We start from the raw sequence: 17,593 nt of genomic DNA, 5'->3' as shown, positions 1-17,593 counted from the left end.
GACCAGGGATCAAACCTACACCCCCTGCAGCGGAAGATGGATTTTTAACCCCTGGACTGCCAGGGAAGTCCCAGGAATCAGCATTTTAAGCAAATGTTTCATGGGAGTTTCACACACCCTGGATTTGTTTCCTGGGGCTGCTGTAACCAGTTAACAAACTTTGTGGCTTAAAATAGCAGGAATATGTTCTCTCTCAGTTTTGGAGGCCAGAAGTCTAAAATCGGTTCCACGGGGCTGAATCCAAGATGGTGGCAAGGCCACACCCCTTCCAGAGACTCTCGGGGGGAATTCATTCATGGCCTCTGTCCGCTTCTGGTGGCTGCTGGCATTCCTTGGCCTGTGACAGCATCACCCCTGTCTCTCTGCGTCTGTGGGTACCTTCTCCTGTTCTGTCTGTTGTTAAGTCTCCCTCGCCCTCTGTCTCATGAGGGTACTTGTAATTACACTTGAGGCTATGATGGTCTCCTTATTTTAAAATCCTTAACTTAATCACGTCTGCAAAAATCCTTTTTCGACATACGGTATGTACTATTCACAGGTTCCAAAGATTAGGACTAAATATCTTTGGGAGACCATTTTTCAGCTCCCTCACCCCCAAATTTCAAAAATCACTGATATTCTTGTCCTTAGGGTAAACCAGGCCTAGGAAAATTGGAGCGCTGAGAAAAACAATCAATGCAAGTTCCCAGAGCCTGTTTTTCTACTGAGATTAGAACCCACAACTCTCTCTCTTTTTTTTTTAAGATGATACTTCCAATCCAAACTGAGGACTGGCAGAATTTTTATTTAATCTTTTTGATCTTAAGTATGAATCTCCCTTACCCCATGCCCAGAATTTGAGTTCTAATGGCGCCGAATTATAGAATTAGAATATAAAATACTTCTCATTTGCTTTCTTCCATAATATGCATACAATAATTTCAAAACAATGACGAAAATTTTACTACTAACCGTATGATTAGTGAAAATAGTGTAAGATTTTTTCTTGTGGTTTCGTAAGTTTTTCTTCCAAGATATGTCATATTGAAGGTTGTAACCAAATAACTTGTGTTTTTTAGCCACTTTGAATCTGAATGGTGTGCTACCAATATGTTCATCCCATTTTATTTTATGGATTTTTTTAACGACAATTTTTAGGATTAAATATTTACATGTTCCAAGTCAAACCTATAAAATAAGCCTAGTTTCTATTCTGGACCGCCCCTCCCTATTTCCTTCCTCCCTTGTATGTAATCACTCTTCATATTACGTTTTCTTTCCTGTATTAATTTTCTATTTCTACCGTAACCAATTATGACAAACTTAGTGGCTTTAAAACAACACAAATTTGGTTTCTACAGTTACATTGGGTTGCCTGGAGAACTCCATGGACAGAGGAGCCTGGCAGGCTATAGTCTATGGGGTCATGGACACAATTGAGTGACTAAGCACAGCACATAGTTACATAGGTTGGAAGACCGATAGCTTTCACTGCGCAGAAAGCAATTTGTCAGCAGGCTCTGCACCTTTCTTAAGGCTCTACGGGAAAACCCATCTCCTTGCTTTTTGCAGCAAGGATGGCTTTTAGAGGCTATCCACAGAACCTACAACTCTTGATCCTCAGGCCTTCTCTTTCTGGTCCTGGTTCCCAGGAATAATGATGACTGATTATTTACTGAGTGCTTCTTATGTACTCTTCTAAGCAAATTCTATGTCCTATCTCATCACTCTTCCAAACAAGCCTATATAAGGTAGGTCCTACTATTACCTTCCATTTTACAGTTGAGAAAATTGAGGGGATGAGAGGTTAAATGACTTGCCCCAGGTGACAGGGCTAATTACTGGTGGAGTTGGGATAGATGCCCAGGAAAAGGCCAAACCCTTCACTCATAGGTGGGGCCCCTTTGCTTGGGGTTACTCTGATGCTCTCTGTGACTCACCCTTCTCTGATATTTCTATCTTTCTAGAAAATACGTAGCCAAACTTTTCTGGAAAGAAGGGTGACCCCTCCAACCCCTTTCCTTTCTGCTGAGAACCAATTCTTTGGTAAATACTGGCCTTAAGCTACCCAGTAGGCCTTCTCATCTCAGCTGATGGTGCCAATGATGGGTAAGCAGGTCTTGCAAAGAGATGGGGATGGGTGACTGTGATCCTCAAGAATGTCTTAGGCTATGGCCTGGGAGGGGCCCTGGAGGGTTCCTAGCCTCCAAATTGTCTGCTGAAAGGCAGAAGGGGAGGGCAGGGCAGGTTCACCGGCACCCTGGGTACATATTTGCTTCTGGCCCTGACTCCCTGCCCTCTGGATGGGGGCGGGCAGTGGGGTGGGGGCCCTCAGGTGAAATGTTTACCTGCTCCACCCGCCCCTCCCCTGCTTCGCATGCCTTATAGCTTCCCTCCCAGCGGGGCAGGTCTCTGAGAGCACGGAGCAGCCCTGCCCTCTGTCTACCCCACCGAGCCCTCGGCTATGGCAGCCCCGGCAGCCCGAGTAGCTAGGCAGCGTGCGGCCGCTGAAGGCCTTGGCTCCAGCCAGAAGGCCGTGAGGTACTTGGGCCAGGACTTCGAGACCTTGAGGCAGCAGTGCTTGGACTCGGGGCTCCTGTTTAAGGACCCAGAGTTCCCAGCGTGCCCGTCAGCTTTGGGCTACAAGGATCTCGGACCTTGCTCCCCTCAAACTCAAGGCGTTGTCTGGAAACGGCCCACGGTAAGGAGGTGGGCATGCTGCTGAGAGTCAGGATGGAAGTCCCTCACTTCTGGGCAGTAGTTGAGGGAGAAGTTATGATTCTTGACCCTGTTCCTGGATCCTATATTTCAGACAACCTCCACCCTCTGCACCCCCACTTAAAATTTATTTTTCAGAGACAGTAAAGTATAGACGGAAGAGCATGCATGGGTTTTGGAACAAGACAAGTTAGATTGGAATCCTGGGATCAGAATCATCCCTTACCTCCAGCTATCTCCTCCGTTTCTGTTTTCATCCTATCAGTTTTACAAAACAGTTACCTCCCCTGGAGAAGGAAGTGGCAACCCACTCCAGTATTCTTGCCTGGAACATCCCATGGGCAGAGGAGCCTGGCGGGCTACAGTCCATGGGGTTGCAAAGAGTTGGACACGACTGAGCACTGCCTCTGAGCATAACTCCCTGGCCTGGCCTCCCTCCAGCCCTCCCATGGCCATTTCCCACCCCTCTCTGGAGCCTATCTGGGTGCTTCGAGATGTTGGCAACATCCAGGTTGGGTTTACAGTCTAATGTCAGGAGTTGACGCCATGTTTCATTTCAACAGATGGTTTTGTTTTTTTTTCTTTTTTTAGGCCTGTTTTGGGCCAGGCATTGGCTCTGTCCTGTTTGGGAAGGTGGTTGGGGAGAAACTGTGGGCTCAACTGTGGTCTCAGCTCTGATGGAGGTTGTGGGGAGGCAGACAAGTGAATAAAAGACTGACATCCTGGGCAGAATGAAGGAAATGCTAACAGAGACATAAACCATGCATGTGGGACCCTGGGATGTTAAGACTGAATGATGGGAAGACTTAAGGGAAGAGGATGCATTCGAGTGGAATGAAAGACCCCAGGGAGCCTGGGGGAGGTGAGATGTCTGAGTTGGGAGGGAAGAAAGCTTCACTTGGTGACCAAAGTCAGGTATTATTAGCCTTTGCCTAGTGTTTCTCCTTTGTTTGAAATTCATATATATATATATATATATATATATATACTGTGTTTAGTTGCTCATTTGTGTCCTACTGTTTGTGACCCCATGGACTAGCCTGCCAAGCTCCTCTGTCCCTGGGGATTCTCCAGGCAAGACTACTGGAGTGGGTTGCCATGCTCTCCTCCAGGGGATCTTCCCAACCTGGGTATTGAACCCAGGTCTCCTGCATTGCAGGCAGATTCTTTATCATCTGAGCCGCCAGGGAAGCCTATGTGTGTATATATATATGTGTGTGTATATATGTGTATATATGTATATATATTTGTGTATATATATATTTGTGTATATATATATGTGTATATATATATATATTTGTGTGTATATATATGTGTGTGTGTGTGTATATATATATATTTGTGTGTGCCAGGACTTAGCTGTGGTATGCAAGATCTTTAGTTGTGGCATGTAAACGCTTAGTTGCAGCGTATGGGATCTACTTCCCAGAGCAGGGATGGAACCTGGGCCCCCTGCATTGGGAGCACAGAGTCTTGGCTGCTGGGCCACCAGGGAAGTCCCTCTTTCCTGTGAAATTCTTAGAGTCCTCACCTCCTCAACCACGTTCTGCCCTAGACTATGTCTTCACCTGGCCTTACTATCCACATAAATTTGCTAATTTCAGAATGGAGCTCTGATTTGTGCCTATCAGCAAAATGCTATAAAATCCAGACGATGAGGTAGTAAGCAGAACCTGATTAATGTGAAACCTAAGTACTCCCATTATTGAGAGTTTTCAGATGAGTGAATAAAAGCCTGTCACAATTTACCCTCTCCATTCCCAGTCATCAATAAGGATTCGCACATGGCTGCTTGCGGCTAGGTTGTGCTCGCACATCACGCGGCATGTTATAGGACCCAGCTTTATCCTCTACAATCTTACAGGTTTTTGAATAGGCTCCTGACTTGGTAATGACCCTGATTCTATTATTAGAGATGTGCCTCAGGATCTGGGGAAATCAGCCTGTTCCCAAATGCTTCATTTCCTTCTTCCTTGAGGTCTCTCAGGGGCCCGTAAGAAGGTTGGGGGTGCCCAGAAATGAGGTGCACCAGGGAGTTCATTTGCCTTCTTCCCTCCCTCCCCTCTCTTCTTCCCCTCCCCACTCCCTCTTTCTTCCATCTTTCCTTCCTTCCTTCTTTTCTTTTTCTTAGGTTGTGGTAAAATACACACAACATGAAATTAACCATCTTAACCATTTTAAGTGTATAGTTCAGTAACAATAGGAGCATTGATTGCTCCTATTGATGGCCATGCAACTGTTGTTACCAACCATCTCCAGAACTTTTATAGCTTGCAAACATGAAACTCTGTACTCATTAAACAATAACTCCACGTCTCTGCTTCCCCTCTACTTCTGTCTCTATGAGTTTGACTGTTCTGGGTACCTCCTATATAAGTGAAATCATGCAATATTTGTCCTTTTATGTCTGGCTGATTTCACTTAGCATGATGTCCTCAAGATGCATCTATGTTGTGGCATGTGACAGCATTTTCTTTTTAAGATCGAATAGTATTCCACTGTATGAATATTTCATGTTTTACTTATTCATTCATCCATCAATAGACACTTGGGTTGCTTGCACCTCTTGGCCATTGTGGATATGGGTGGACAAATAGCTCTTTGAGACCTTTGCTTTCATTCCTCTTGGGTCTGGATCCAGAAATAGAATCAGTAGATCATACGGTAATTTATTTTCGATTTTTGAGGACTAATTATATTGTTTTCCACAGCCAGTGCACCGTGTTATATTCCCACCAGCAGTGTACAGGCTTCCAATTTTCCCACATCCACAGCCTCACCCTCACTGGTTTTCTGTTTTGTGGCGGTGGCCATACCAGGGAGTGTGAAGTGCAATCTCATCGTGGTTTTGATTTACATTTCCCTAATGATTAGTGATGGTAAGCATCTTTTCATACTTTTTCCCATGAATTTTCTTTCTTTTAACATTTCCTCTGTTTATTCTGTGCTGGTCTTGGTTGCTGCGTGGGCTTTCTCTAGTTTTGGGGAGTAGGGGCTACTGTCTACTTGCGGTGCTGGGCATTGTGGTGGCTGGCTTCTCTTGTTGCAGAGCATGGGCTCTCGGGCCCATCTAGGAGCTGCAGCTCCTGGGCTCTACAGCACAGGCTCAGTAGTTGTGGCACGTGGCCTCTCCTGTTCCTCACTATGTGGGATCTTTCCAGACCAGGGATTGAACCCATGTCTCCTGCATTAGCAGGTGGATTCTCTACCACTGAGACATCAGGGAAGCCCTCATGTGCTTGTTGACCATTTCATAAATCGTCTTTGCAGAAATGCCTGTTCAAGTGCCCAGTTGTCCGTTGAGTTGTCTGTTTTTTGTTGTGCTTGCTGCTCTTGAGGGTGGCCCTTTACCTCCTGGTTTTAGGCACCTGAAGCCAGCTCCCCAGGTGTGGCTCTTAGAACCCTTGTTCCCACAAAGATGTTAATTTTTATTTCCTTTTGGGAGAAAGGCGATGAGATGGGCTAAATTTATATGGATATTTGTTTTTTTCCCCTCTCAATTATACATAAAGCTTGATACTTGGATGTTTTCCAAAATCATAAAATTTGACATCCTGCCCCCGCTGGGTGTTTCTGCCTATTTGAAGTCCTGAGTGAGAGGTTTGGGTGGGCTCTTGAAGGGTTGGAGGACAAGTTTGTGCACATGGACGATCTAATGGTCAAGCTTGGGTTCTCAGGAGAAACTTTTGTCTATTTATGATCCTAAGACAACACTTCCGCTGCTAGTGTTAGACATGGACCACAGTCCTGTCACAGACGATATGACTGCCTGTGAGAGCGAGGGGTACTCCTAGAAGCGGCTTTCATTTCCCAGCTTCCCCATGGCCCTGGGTTGATGCCCAGCCCGGCCTCTGTGGTTTGAGGGATGCTCAGTGGGTGCAGGCCCTGGTTCGGCCCAATCAATGGTTTTCTTCTCCGTCCTTTTTTTTTTCTTTCTGTAATTAAGCAGTTTATTGATCCTAAGGAGAAATACAGAGAGAGAGAGAAGTGAGACAATGTCAACTGCATGGTAAGGACTCATGGAACAGCCAACTTCAGTTAAGAGAAACCTGCTGACCTTTGGGAGGTTCGGATAAGGATGAGGGGACGAGGCCTCAGGGTGGGGCTTCCACTTTGCCTGCCGCTTAGGTGAATGAATTTGGGAATTTTCAACTCAGTGTTGGTTTATTGAGTGCTGGTCACGTACAGATGCTAGCGTGGAGCCTTTGTGAGGTTTTGCTAGCTGGGGAGACGGTCAGATAGTGGACCAACAGCAGAATGGCCAAAAGCTCGGATTTGGGTGACAGGTGGATCAGGATTCTGGTTCCCTCTCTGCCGTTTGTTAGCTGTGTGGCTAAGTTACTGACCTCCCCAGGACTCAGTTTCCTCATCTATAAAATGGGAATAACATGGGACTTCTCTGGCAGTCCAGTGGTTAAGACTCAATGCTTCCACTGCGAGGGATGTGGGTTCAATCCTTGGTCAGGGAGCTAAGATTCCACATCCCACATGCCATGCAATTTGGCCAAAAAAAAGAATAATAATATGACTTACCTCATTGGGTTATTGCGAAGTTTGAGTGAGAGGATGAATTTAACCCAGTGCCTGGCATGTAATAGATTCTTGATTCTATGAACTGTCTCTAGCTATTATCATGAGACAAAACGTCCAGAGAGTGAAATATAAATATGGACACAATGTACAGGAGTTCAGGGGCAGAAACAGTTAAATTGACTGTGGGATTGGGGCTGGTTAATTACTGCAGACATCTGAAGCAGAGGGGATGCTGGTAAAAGAAGAGGGTCAGGGCCGTGGATGTGCATTCAGAGCTTGTTCAGAGGACGGCCGTGGCCTGTAGTCAGAGGAGAGAGAGCACCGTGGGAAGCAGAGGGCAAGCCTGGAAACGTCCAATGGGGCCAGACCCTAGAGGGACAGGAGTGCTGGGCTGAGTCCCATGGGCATAACCAATGCTGCTGCTGCTGAATAGGACAGCATCATTGGGTTTCCCGGAAGTGCACAGCCAGGGCTCCTAAGATGCCAAACATCGACTATCAGACACGGACTAATATCCTAGGGGGCAGCGTTTCCAAGTCATCAAGTCACTGAGAGTGTGAGTTAAATCACTTCCTACCTTGAATTTCTTACTGATACCGGTATTTCTCTTGTGACTCATTAGGGGCTGATATGAGGCTTGAGTAATTGAGTTTGTGGTGTGTTTTAATTACCTGAGAAATTGTAAACATTATTGCTAAAAAGACATGTTTGTTTTTGAGGAAGACCTCCCTCTTTGCAGGGGCTTGCCTCTTTTAAACATCTTTGACTGCCAGGTTACTTTGTATCTCTGATCTGATCTGAGTTCTGATAGAGTTAGTAATGGAGAGAAGACTTCGGAAATATTCTTCAGGCATAATGCTAAGATGTGATCTCCTTGCAAGGCTGAGGATATTCTGTGGCCCCTGAGAGATTCATACAACATATAAGTCAGGGAATTTCTTGGTTGTTTTCTCTTGGTGGGTGGTGGTGTACATTTTAGTCATGCTAATGAATAACGTAATCAAATGAGCATTCCATCGCCTAGGAACCCTCTTGGGCTTCCCAGGTGGCTCTAGTGGTAAAGAACCCACCTGCCAATGCAGGAACCATAAGAAAATGTGTATTCGACCCCTGGGTTGGGAAGATTCCCTGCAGGAGGGCATGGCAACCCACTCCAGTATTCTTGCCAGGAGAATCCCATGGTCAGAGGAACCTGGCAGGCTGCGATCCATAGAGGTGTAAAGAGTTGGACACGACTAAAGTGACTTAGCAGGCACACACAGGAACCCCTGAGCACCACTCTGGTTATAATGCTTCCTGTTGTCTCTAGCCTTCGCAAACCACTCTGTTTTCCAAGCCAAACTTACCATTTTAGCTGAGCTTGGTAGACCTATTAGGTATGAGTCTAGTGCGCTTCTAACATATAGACAGTGTGACATGGGTAATTGAATGTACAGCTCGGGGGAGTGATTTGGGAGCATCAGCATATTCTATAGTTAGTAACTGAAGCCGCAGGTCTGGATGGCGTCACCCAGGGAGAAGGCTTCAGGCATGTTATTGCTCTGTGAGATGGGGTCATGCCCAGGACTGAGGACCCAGCTCAGGGGTTCCCTGGTCCTGAAGATGAACAGAACAGAGGAACTCTTGAAGGAGACTTGACAAGGAGTAGAGAGGGGAGAAAGTCAAGAGCGAGTGAGGATACAGATGCCAAGAGAGGAGGGTTTCAGGTGGGAACAGGCAACAGTATCAAGTGTAAAGAGCAGTGAGATGGAGGAGAACGAAGCTCGTTCTATGAGTGCTGGTGACTCAGGTGAGAGGAGTTTCATGGAGCCCTGGGAGATCGGAGCCAGGTTTCAGGAGACGGATGGATGGATGGGAGATGAGGAGCTGGAGACTCTTTAAAGAAGGTTTTTAAGCAGAGAGATTCTGCCAAACCTCTGTTCAGTGTGCTCTCAGCCCTTCCTTTTCTAAAACACAAAACAAACAAATTACATTCAACATTTCTTCTTGTCTCTCCATTTTTGTTAATTAAAATTTCAAATCTCTACCTTCTGCCCACCAGGAGAGGATGTCTGGACTCTGGGATCTTCTTGATCACCTGGGATTAGAATTTGCTGCTGCCCACTTTTAGAACCCCTAGTTTGGCTCATGCCACTTCTGTCTGTAAATTGCCTCTAGAAGGACAATTGGTGATCCAGTGGTTAAGACTCCGCACTCCCAATGCACCGGCCCCAGGTTTAACCCCTGGTCAGGGAACTAGATCCTACATGCTGCATCTAAGACCTGGTGCAGACAGATTAAAAAAACAAAAAGTTGCCACTAGAGGTTGAAACAAACAAGCAGAACTAAGCTCCATTATTGAAAGGCTGGCTAAATAACTCATGGTACTTATAATGAAATGATAAAGCTTTATATGTGCTGAGCAAAGATATACAAGATAGAAAATGTACATATGTAAGGTGTTAGTCACTCAGCCGTGTCTGACTCTTTGTGATGCCGTGGACTGTAGCCCACCAGGCTCCCCTGTCCATGGGATTCTCCAGGCAAGAATACTGGAGTGGGTAGCCATTCTCTTCTCCAGAGGATCTTCCCAATCCAGGGATTGAATCTGGGTCTCCTGCATTGCAGGTAGAGTCTTTACCATCTAAGCCTCCAGGGAAGCCATATATATGTAAATATGCTTTTGCATCAAAAGAGTTTCTGGAAGCGTATACAAGAAATGTTAACAGCAAGGAATCGAAAGTGAAAGGAATTTTTTTGTTTTTATAGCATTATTTGCTGTTACTTTTTTTTTTTTTTTTAACCCATGGGCACGCACTATTTAAATAAAAAACAAGTTAGTGATTTTTTTTTTTAATATTTGGAAGAAAAAAAAGCCAGCCCAAAAGTGCTATCTCTGCCCATTTAGGCAGGAGCTTTATACAAGGGTGTTAGGGCTGCCACTCAGAAGCCTCCACCCCGCATGGTCCCGGAACCTCAGAATCCCAGCTCATAGCTGCATACCCACTCTCTCTGTCTGCCTTCAGCCCATCATTCTCTTGCTTCCCCTTTCCTTTTTGATCCACCATTTTTTTTTTTTTTTTAATCTCTATGGAGTAAGATGGGCTTCCCAGGTGGTGCTAGTGGTAAAGAACCTGCTTGCCAATGCAGGAGACATAAGAGACTAGGATTCAATCCCTGGGTTGGAAGATCCCCTGGAGGAGGGCATGGCAACCCATTCCAGTATGCTTGCCTGGAGAATCCCATGGACAGAGGAGGCTGGCGGGCTACAGTCCATGGGGTCACAAGTAGTTGGACATGATTGAAGTAACTTAGCACACAGTCACTCATGGAGTAAGATGGAAATATTTTCCATTCTCTGTGGTCAGACAGTCCCTGATATAGCAAAACCGGGCTGGCTTCTTTTTTGTCCCTTGAGGTTCCCACCGTTTCCCCCTAAGAGTGTGCCTGGTGGTGAGGCAGACCTGCCTCTCCTTTGGGAACCAGTCCTCACATCTGCTAAGTCACTTCAGTCACATCCAGCTCTTGGCAACACGATGGACTGTAGCCTACTAGGCTCCTCTGTCCATGGGATTCTCCAGGCAAGAATACTGCAGTGGGTTGCCATGCCCTCCTCCAGGGGACCTTCTACCCCAGGGACTGAACCTTTGTCTCTTATGTCTCCTGTGTTGCAGGCAGATTCTTTACCACTAGCCCCACCTGGGAAGCCCGTAGCCTGTCCTAGATTCTGCTTTTCTCATGCACATGTATCTTCTCCCATCTAATAAGTCTTTTCAGGCATAATCCCTCGTGGGCATTTCTCCCTTTTCTCCTTTTGTTTTCTGTGGTCTACATTCCAGTGTTAGGCACTAGGCTTTTCCTCTGATTTGTTTTTTTAAAGAAAATTTTTATTTATTATTATTTTTTTGGCCATGTTGCGTGGCCTGTGGGATCTTAGTTCCCCAGCCAGAGATCCAACCCGAGCCCCCTACAGTGGAAGCGCAGAGTCCTAACCTCTGGCCCACCAGGGAAGCCCTTTCCTCTGATTTTTACCCTGGATGTCTATCTTGGTTTCCCACGTAGGCTGAAAGCACTTGGAGGCCAAGAACCACGTGTATTCTTTCCCTCTGTGTCACCATGCTCCCATCTTTTCCCTGCCCGATATGGTGCAACCAGTACCATGTATAGAACAGGCATTGAGTACATACTTGCTGGGTAAACCAGAAAGAAAGAAGGCCTACAGGATGCCTTCTTGTGCCCTAATAGAGCTCTAGGGCCATGAGCTTGCCCGTGACAAGTGCCACTCCAAGACAGATGAGCAGGGAGGCAACGGACTGCAGGTCAGATGTGGGAGTGAGGTTGAGTTCTCCTCTCTGGACAGACACTTGCTGAAGCCCCAGTGTTTCCATCAGCACACAGGGTCCTCATCACTGAGGCAAGTATTTAATGAGTGTCCGTAGGGTGCAGAGCATTTTCTTAGAGTGCTAAACACTAGCCTCATCCTCTCCCTAAAAGTAGGGGTGTTGTCCAAACGGTGAGATCATATTTCATCCCGTCATTATCTTAGCCTTTGCCTTTCTCCTGCCTCCCCCGCCTTCACACCCACACACCCACACACCCACGCTGTATGCATAGTGATAAAAGCTTGCTCACGGGCGGGGGGTGGCGGGGGGGGGGGTGGAGCTGTGGGCTCCAGCTCCTACTTTGCCACCCCTGGCTGTGTGACTGTGGGCAGCTCTCCTGCCGTCTCTGGGCTTCAGAATCCTCAGTGATAAAATGCGGTACATGCAATAGATGATCCCTTGGGTTTCTTCCATGAATTTTATGACGATCAAGCTCCTTCACCCTTGGTGCCACCATCACTGGGCATCTTTGTGACTTGTGTTTTGTCCCCGATTGTTTCCAGGAATTGTGCCCCAGCCCTCAGTTTATCGTTGGTGGAGCCACGCGCACAGACATCTGTCAGGGTGCCCTGGGTGAGTCACTGGGGAGAGGCCTATTTGTTTTGGGAGAGGGCAGGTGTGTGTGTGATGAGTAACATCAGATTACGCTGTTAGGCTTGGCCGTCTACATTGGGTCTGCCCCTCACCTATATGGGCCGTTGAGGCTGCGCTCTCCACTCTGGCTCCCACTCTCCAGGGAATACTGGAACTCCCTTTGGTTCCTTTTAACCAAGAGATTTTCCATATGCTCATTTAACCCTTTTTAATGCTAGAGTCACAAGCTAGGATTATAGGCATATGGTAGATAACTGCTTGGAGAAGGGCAATGGCAACCCACTCCAGTGTTCTTGCCTGGAGAATCCCAGGGATGGGGGAGCCCGGTGGGCTGCCGTCTATGGGGTTGCACAGAGTCAGACACGACTGAAGTGACTTAGCAGCAGCAGCAGCAGCAGCAAAGTGTGCTGCTGTGTTCTTTCTTTAAATATTTATTTATTTGACTGCTTCAGGTTTTAGTTGTAGCATGCTGCATCTTCAGTTGTGGCATGCAAACTCTTAGTTGCAACATGTGGGATCTAGTTTCCTGACCAGGTATCAGACGTGGGCCTCCTGCGTTGGGAGTACGAAGTCTTAGCCACTGAACCAGCGGGGGAGTCCCTGTGCTGTGTTTTGATAATAGTTTCCTGTAAGTGGACATGATTCGACGTGTGCAGTGGCCACATGTATACAATTAAGTGTGCTAAGTTTCTTCAGTCATGTCAGACTCTTTGTGACCCCTTGGACCATAGCCTGCCAGGCTCCTCTGTCTGTGAGGGTTTCCAGGTAAGAATACTGGAGTGGGTTGCCAATTCCTCCTCTGGGGATCTTCTCGACCCAGGGATGGAACCCACATCCCTTAGGTCTTCTGCATTGCAGGCAGATTCTTCGCCACTAGCGCCACCTGCCGTCACAATAGATGCTCTCATCATGAGTAAGAAAAAAATCTTAGCTTTGTAGCCAAGCTTTCTATCCTAGGCCAGGAATCATGGGATTAAGACCCTTCACTTCCCAATCTTTCATATTCCCTCCAAATCAGGCACAGTTAAGTTAGAGGAATAATGTATTTTGTTTTGTAAGTTCTTCGCTGGTGGCTCAGATGGTAAAGCGTCTGCCTATAATGTGGGAGATCCAGGTTCGATCCCTGGGTTGGGAAGATTCTCTGGAGAAGGAAATGGCAACCCACTCCAGTACTCTTGCCTGGAAAATCCCATGGACGGTGGATCGTGGTAGGCTACAGTCCATGGGGTCGCAAAGAGTTGGACACAACTGAGCGACTTCATTTTCATTTTTTTGTAAGTTCTAGCCTTAAGTGTTGGAAACCAAGGTTCTGTTTGATAGCAGATTAGCATTGTTGATCTCATAAGCCCTCCTGATCCCAGGATCTCATGGTTTCTGCATTGAGTTGGATAACACTAACATTTTAGGGACACCATGGCTCTGAATTGAATTCACCGGCTTTCCAAATGGCCAGCCGGTGACAGCTGCAGGATATAGAACTGGAAACGAAGACAGGAGGAAACAAATCCTGCTTGCTTGAAAGTCAGCCAAACAAACAAAATCTCCGCATCCATGTGTCCCCACCGCCCCTTATCTTTCTGGAGATTTCCCCTCTGTCTTTTTCTCCTTGCACCGCAAACCTGTTCTCTTCAGCATGCTGGAAACCTTTATGATTTTGAAGATCACACTGGCATTCATTTTAAATGCTTCCAATGTTCTCTCCTTTAATGAGTATAGCAAATATCCCCTTAGCCAGAGCTCATGGAGCGTGAGTACAAAGCAGTGAGAACCATTCTGGTACCACATAGTCATGTGCCCCAGTCCCTGAAAGCCACAGCCTCTGTGTCCCCAGCCTTTGAGTGAGGTGAGGGCTCCCAGAAGGGTTGTGTTCTGACCTCTTCTTGTTCTGGTAAGTGTGCTGTGCCTTTTTACTTCAAGCGAAATGTTTAACCTAATATAGCATGCATCTCAGGGAAACACAACTTCACATTTATGCTTTTAACAACTTCTTGCTGTAGAAGGGTTGACTTTGGAAAAGGAATTTAGTAAGTGTCTTTTAATTGATTGACTTGGAGAGATCCTCCTTTGAATAGTTTTAAGCTCAGAGGAAAGCGAGTTTCCCAAAAGAGACCAGAGCGTTACCATGGTGAGCATGTGCTGCTGATGAAGCCGGCGGCTGGAGGAGCAGGAAATGAACCTGACTCCCCGAATCCAACTCACATCAAAGTGCTGGGGCGACGCCGTGGAGGCCGCCCTGGTTAGCCCAGCGCTGCCTTGGTGGATTTTAATGAACAGAGCGGAAAGGCTTGTTGAGTCCAATTTCCTGAAGGGTGCTTGGTATGGGGCCAGAGGGCCTGTGGACCAGATGGAGCTGCAACAAGCATCGAAGTGGGTACCTGGGCGCTGGGCCTGCAACTTGGCCCCAGGGTGAATGCCAGGGGCTGAATGGCAGCAGTCCGTGTAGCCTATGAGACTTGGGCCTGGCGGCTTTAACAGTGGGTGGAGAGATTAAGAGGCGGTGTTACGTGGCACCTGTCAGGGAGTGACAGGGATTAATACTTGCCCAGTGCCTTGCAGGCTTGACAGAGTCCAACACAGTGCAGTGGGGTCTAATGCAGATTTTAAATATTATTGTTACTTTTTTACAGTTTATCTGTATAATGAAAATGATGTCCTTTACACTGCTTTGTGTCACTGTTGTTTTACTTTTATTTTTAGTACACACTGTTCAAAAATGACAACTGAAAGGTCCACAGTGAAAATTTGGCTTCCCATATATTTCCATCTATTCTAATGTTTCCCTGCAACCTTTTAAAATTCCATCCAGTATTTCTTTATACAAATTCAAGCAAATCTTAAAACGTAGTCTAATATGTATCTCTTTTTTGCCTTGAAGATAGCATTCAGGAAATACTGTTTGGCACCTTGCCATTATTTGTCATTATTTCACTTAATAAAATGTCTTGGAGATCTTTCCAAGACAGTATATGAAGGGCTTTGTTCTTTTTTTTTCATTTTTATTTTTTGGCTGCACCTCATGCTATGTGGGGAAAGAAATGGCACCCTACTCCAGTACTCTTGCTTGGCAAATCCCATGGATGGAGGAGCCTGGTAGGCTGCAGTCCATGGGGTCAAGAAGAGTTGGACATGACTGAGCAGCTTCACTTTCACTTTCATGTACTGGAGAAGGAAATGGCAACCCACTCCAGTGTTCTTGCCTGGAGAATCCCAGGGACAGAGGAGCCTGGTGGGCTGCCATCTATGGGGTGGCACAGAGTCGGACACGACTGAAGTGACTTAGCAGCAGCAGCATATATAATCTAGTTCTTGTGAGAGCTTCATGTGAGTCCTCACCCTGTGAGAGTCCTTGGCTCGCACCAGAGTCTGTGCTCATGTGCAGTCCAGGAGCTAACTTTCTTTGGAGACATCATTATAGGATGAAGGATTGGGAAATCTGCAGTGCTAAAGGTTCGGTTGCTCCAGATAATTACTCACAGTGTCGTTTGCATTTTGTTGGGTGACTCAGTCTCTGCCAGAGAACACGGTGGTTTGCCCTCACACACATTAACTGGGGGTCTGGTGATGAAACGGCTCCTAGACAAAAGCACTCCCTGGATCCTCAGGCCTGGCGCTCATCACCTTGGTGCACTAAGAAGGGGTCCCCTTCAGTCTCAGCCTTTCCATGCTCCATCTTCCTGGCAGAGCCCACACTCACCAGATCTAGCAAGGGCCACACACGCAGTGTCCCTCCAGTATCAGGGGATCTAGGGGCCTCACCGTGTTACAAGCGAGTAAGTTGATAAGTGTGGGATTCCCTGCAGGGCACGCCTGTGGTGCCCATTTCCGGCGAAGGCTCATGGTTGGTGCATCACCCGGGGAAGTTCAGGCACCTCTCCGGTCCCTCTGCTGTTTGTCCCCGCGCCGTCTGTCTCTCTTGTTGACCCATGCGTGTTCCTCTGGGGCCACAGAAATAGCTCCTACCCACCATGAAGTTCATGTCTCTGGCTTCATTCACCTGATGCAATATGTCATGACCATCCGCCGGCCAGGACTCCTTTGTCATTGGCTTCAGAAGTCCAACTCAGTCAACTTAAGGAAAAAGAAGTTGTTGGCTCCTCCCACTGGACCATGGGAAGGGAAGGGCAGCGCCGGCCTGGGGAAGGCTGGGTCCAGGGATCTAGATGTTCCTGGAGCTCTCTCTGCCTGTCACGTCTCCACTGGCCTCTGTGAGTCAGCTCCACCCTCTCCCGTGCCAGGCAGGCTCCAAGCAGTGGAAGAGACATCTAGAGTTCCAGATGTCAATTTGGTGTGATCATGAACCAGCTTTGGTTTAATCTCAGAAGAAGTCTCACCAGCAGTACGGAGTTCACAGCTGGAGTGCAAAGAGCCCTGCAGGGAGATCTGGGTCTTCACGGTTTGCCTGTGGCCGCATGACCTCAGTTAGCACAGCTGAACAGTGGGGATATAATCAAACCCAGCCTTCCTGGTGGTTGTGATGGGTAGGGAATTGACACGGCTCCTTGTTCTCCAAGCAGGGGGAAGTAAATGGGGGCGGAAGTGGATCTAATATCCCTGGGCGCCCTGCCTATATGCACCATGGGACTGACTCTCTTCTGCGTCTCTATAATCCACAGTGCCTGGAGATGTGGCAGGGCTCCATGAATGTTTACTTACATCTGATCTGTTTTCTAAAACCTTTGCCTTCTATCATTATTAAATCATGGAAACAGGGTAGCCTAAATCAGAGGCTACTTCTGTTTTTACTTCCTTTTATTGCCAATATCACTCTTAGCAATCAGGCTGGATCAGGCATTTGGAATATATTTGGAATAAAAAAATCCCATCCTGAAGTTGACAACATGTCTTTATTTTTCAGCTCAGTCACTCAGTCGTGTCCAACTCTTTGTGACCCCATGGACTGCAGCACGCAGGGCTTCCTTGTCTATCATCAACTCCCAGAGCTTGCTCAAACTCATGTCCATCAAGTTGGTGATGCCATCCAACCATCTCACCCTCTATTGTCCCCTTCTCCTCCTGCCTTCAATCTTTCCCAGCGTCAGGGTCTTTTCCAACAAGTCAGTTCTTCACATCAGATGGCCAAAGAATTGGAGCTTCAGCTTCAGCATCAGTCCTTCCAATGAATATTCACGGCTGATTTTCTTTAGGATGGACTGGTTGGATCTCCTTGCAGTCCAAGGGACTCTCAAGAGACTTCTCCAACACCACAGTTCAAAAGCATCAATTCTTAAGTGCTCAGCCTTCTTTATGGTTCAACTCTCATATCCATGACTACTGGAAAAACAATAGCTTTGACTAGATGGACATTTGTTGGCAAAGTAATGTCTCTGCTTTTTAATATGCTGTCTAGGTTGGTCATAGCTTTTCTTCCAAGGAGCAAGCATCTTTTAATTTCATGGCTGCAGTCACCA

The 17,593-nt window shown here is 46.9% G+C and overlaps 1 protein-coding gene across 2 annotated transcripts in view; it reads left to right on the top strand.

The window, feature by feature from the left end:
• The window catches only part of CAPN8 (calpain 8), a 77,984-nt gene continuing 62,787 nt past the window's right edge, over nt 2,397-17,593 (top strand). Inside the window, exons 1-2 of one of the 2 annotated variants that reach the window (XM_013970127.2) lie at nt 2,397-2,680; nt 12,095-12,164. In XM_013970127.2, coding sequence (XP_013825581.2) covers nt 2,444-2,680; nt 12,095-12,164 — 307 coding nt within the window. In that variant the 5' untranslated portion in view covers nt 2,397-2,443. The remainder of the gene's footprint in view (nt 2,681-12,094; nt 12,165-17,593) is intronic. The other variant, XM_018060194.1, reaches the window with a different exon arrangement.

The sequence above is a fragment of the Capra hircus genome, chromosome 16, assembly GCF_001704415.2.
Source record: "Capra hircus breed San Clemente chromosome 16, ASM170441v1, whole genome shotgun sequence".
Classification (NCBI taxonomy): Eukaryota; Metazoa; Chordata; class Mammalia; order Artiodactyla; family Bovidae; genus Capra; species Capra hircus.
This window is presented reverse-complemented; position numbering and strand designations above follow the sequence as displayed.